This window comes from Nicrophorus vespilloides, unplaced genomic scaffold (assembly GCF_001412225.1).
Source record: "Nicrophorus vespilloides isolate i.1.1-1 unplaced genomic scaffold, Nicve_v1.0, whole genome shotgun sequence".
In the NCBI taxonomy this organism is placed as follows: Eukaryota; Metazoa; Arthropoda; class Insecta; order Coleoptera; family Silphidae; genus Nicrophorus; species Nicrophorus vespilloides.
The window spans coordinates 462-2,154 of NW_017096620.1; the positions used below are offsets into that span (position 1 = coordinate 462).

At 44.7% G+C, this 1,693-nt stretch overlaps 1 protein-coding gene across 1 annotated transcript; it reads right to left on the reverse strand.

The window, feature by feature from the left end:
* Positions 1-339: 339 nt before the first annotated feature.
* On the reverse strand, positions 340-1,179 carry LOC108557623 (filaggrin-like). The gene has a single exon (XM_017914218.1). It carries the CDS (start codon positions 1,177-1,179, stop codon positions 340-342), a length of 840 nt encoding a protein of 279 aa, XP_017769707.1.
* Between the last annotated feature and the right edge of the window lie 514 nt (positions 1,180-1,693).

Genomic DNA, 1,693 nt, shown 5'->3' on the forward strand with positions numbered 1-1,693 from the left:
CGCTGGTTTAGAGTGATATAAATAAATATTTGTGAAATAATGCCGTCAGAAAAAAGACAGAGAAACAATTGAATGCGCATTAGAGAGAAAGAATTGCAAAAATCCGCTAAAATCTTTAGGATTTTGATACTGTCGGAATTTCCAGTGTCGGAATTTGAACACTGTTGGGATTATGGTTGTCGGGATTTTTATTATTTTGGAAATTTGATTGTCGGGATTTCGATATAGACCCATTATAACTATAAGTAAATTAGGGGTCGTGTAAATGAGGCGAAATTGATAATATCAACTGAATATGTTTATTGGGTAACAAAGAAATGTATGAACAATGAGTGAGTCCTAAGATGAATCAGACTTTTCGTAGCCGTAGGATTTTCCGCTCTCCTCGCCGCCCTTCTTGTCGTAATCCTCGTGCTCCTTGTGGTACTCTTCGTTGCCATCTTCAGCTTTATGTCCGGCATCCTTGCTGTTGTGATGTCCCTTGTCGTAAGACGCCTTCTTGCCGAAATCGCTCTCCTCACCGCCGGACTTGGAGCTTCCACCCTCGCGATGCTTTCCCTCCTTCGACGAATGTTCAGAATGTCCCTTTCCGTACTTGTCGTAGTGTCCACTGGCATCGGATTCATCGTAGAAGGTGTGATCCTTCTTGTACTCGTCCTTGTGATAGACCTTGTGGAAACCGGTCGTCTTCGATCCCTTCTTGTGGTGAGCGGCTTCCGAGTTGCTTCCGCCCTTCGAACTTTCACCCTCCTCGTGGTTCTCCTCGAAATCACCGGCCTCCTCGTGGTTGGAAGCCTTCTTTCCACCGGACTCGTCGTAGTGACCCTCGTCCGCCTGCTTCTCGTACTCCCCCTTGGAACCCTTCTCGTAACCGTCGGCCTTCTCGTATCCCTCTGAGCCCTTTTCACCTGAAGCCGATCGATCCTCGTTCTCGTACTTCTTTCCGCCTTCCTCCACCTGCTCTTTCGCCTCTTCCGTTTTTGTCTCTTCGTCGTCGACGACGACCTGCGGCGATGATCCCTGCTGGTGATGGATCACGTTCAGTTTCGGGTACGCACCGTCGATGTGCATGTAGCTGACCGGATGCGGAAAACCGGATATGCTCGTGTACATTCGACCGGCGCTCATCGCCGTCGCCGTCGTCAAGACGCACACCAGAAGAAGGATATTGTTATTCATTGTTGTTGCTGTCGCACCGAAGACTGATGACTCTGCAGCTCCGACGTCGATCTTTTATACGGGGTCTTTAGCGGACTTTCTCTCCAAATTCATTGACGAATTGATCAATCAATCAGGCCGTTTTGTTTTTTTCCCCCTTCGAGCACACTCTGGTACATTGTAACAACTAAATAATCCGTCTAGTTACGCTTAATTACTGTCAGGAATGTTGCATCCCGAACAAAGGACAAGCTTTTCTTCTATTTCGCAATGCAATTTTTTGTTCGAACAATTGTTTACCTGTTTTGTTATTGGGTTGCCATAGGCAACCCAATCCATTCTCGCTTGTTTCTGATCCATCTTCTACATATGTAAATAATAAACACAACAAAAACCAACAAATTTAATCATTATACTAGTGGTGGGAACACATGACCCCAAAGAGCCAATAAAAAGCCAAACATGAATACAGAAATTTAAATTTTTTTAATAAATGTAATTGTATATTTTCACAAGTCTCATATATGAGTTCTTA

Bases quoted from the DNA above. Each gene is read 5' to 3' on its own strand.
- LOC108557623 (XM_017914218.1), bottom strand. From the start codon at position 1,179: ATGAATAACAATATCCTTCTTCTGGTGTGCGTCTTGACGACGGCGACG.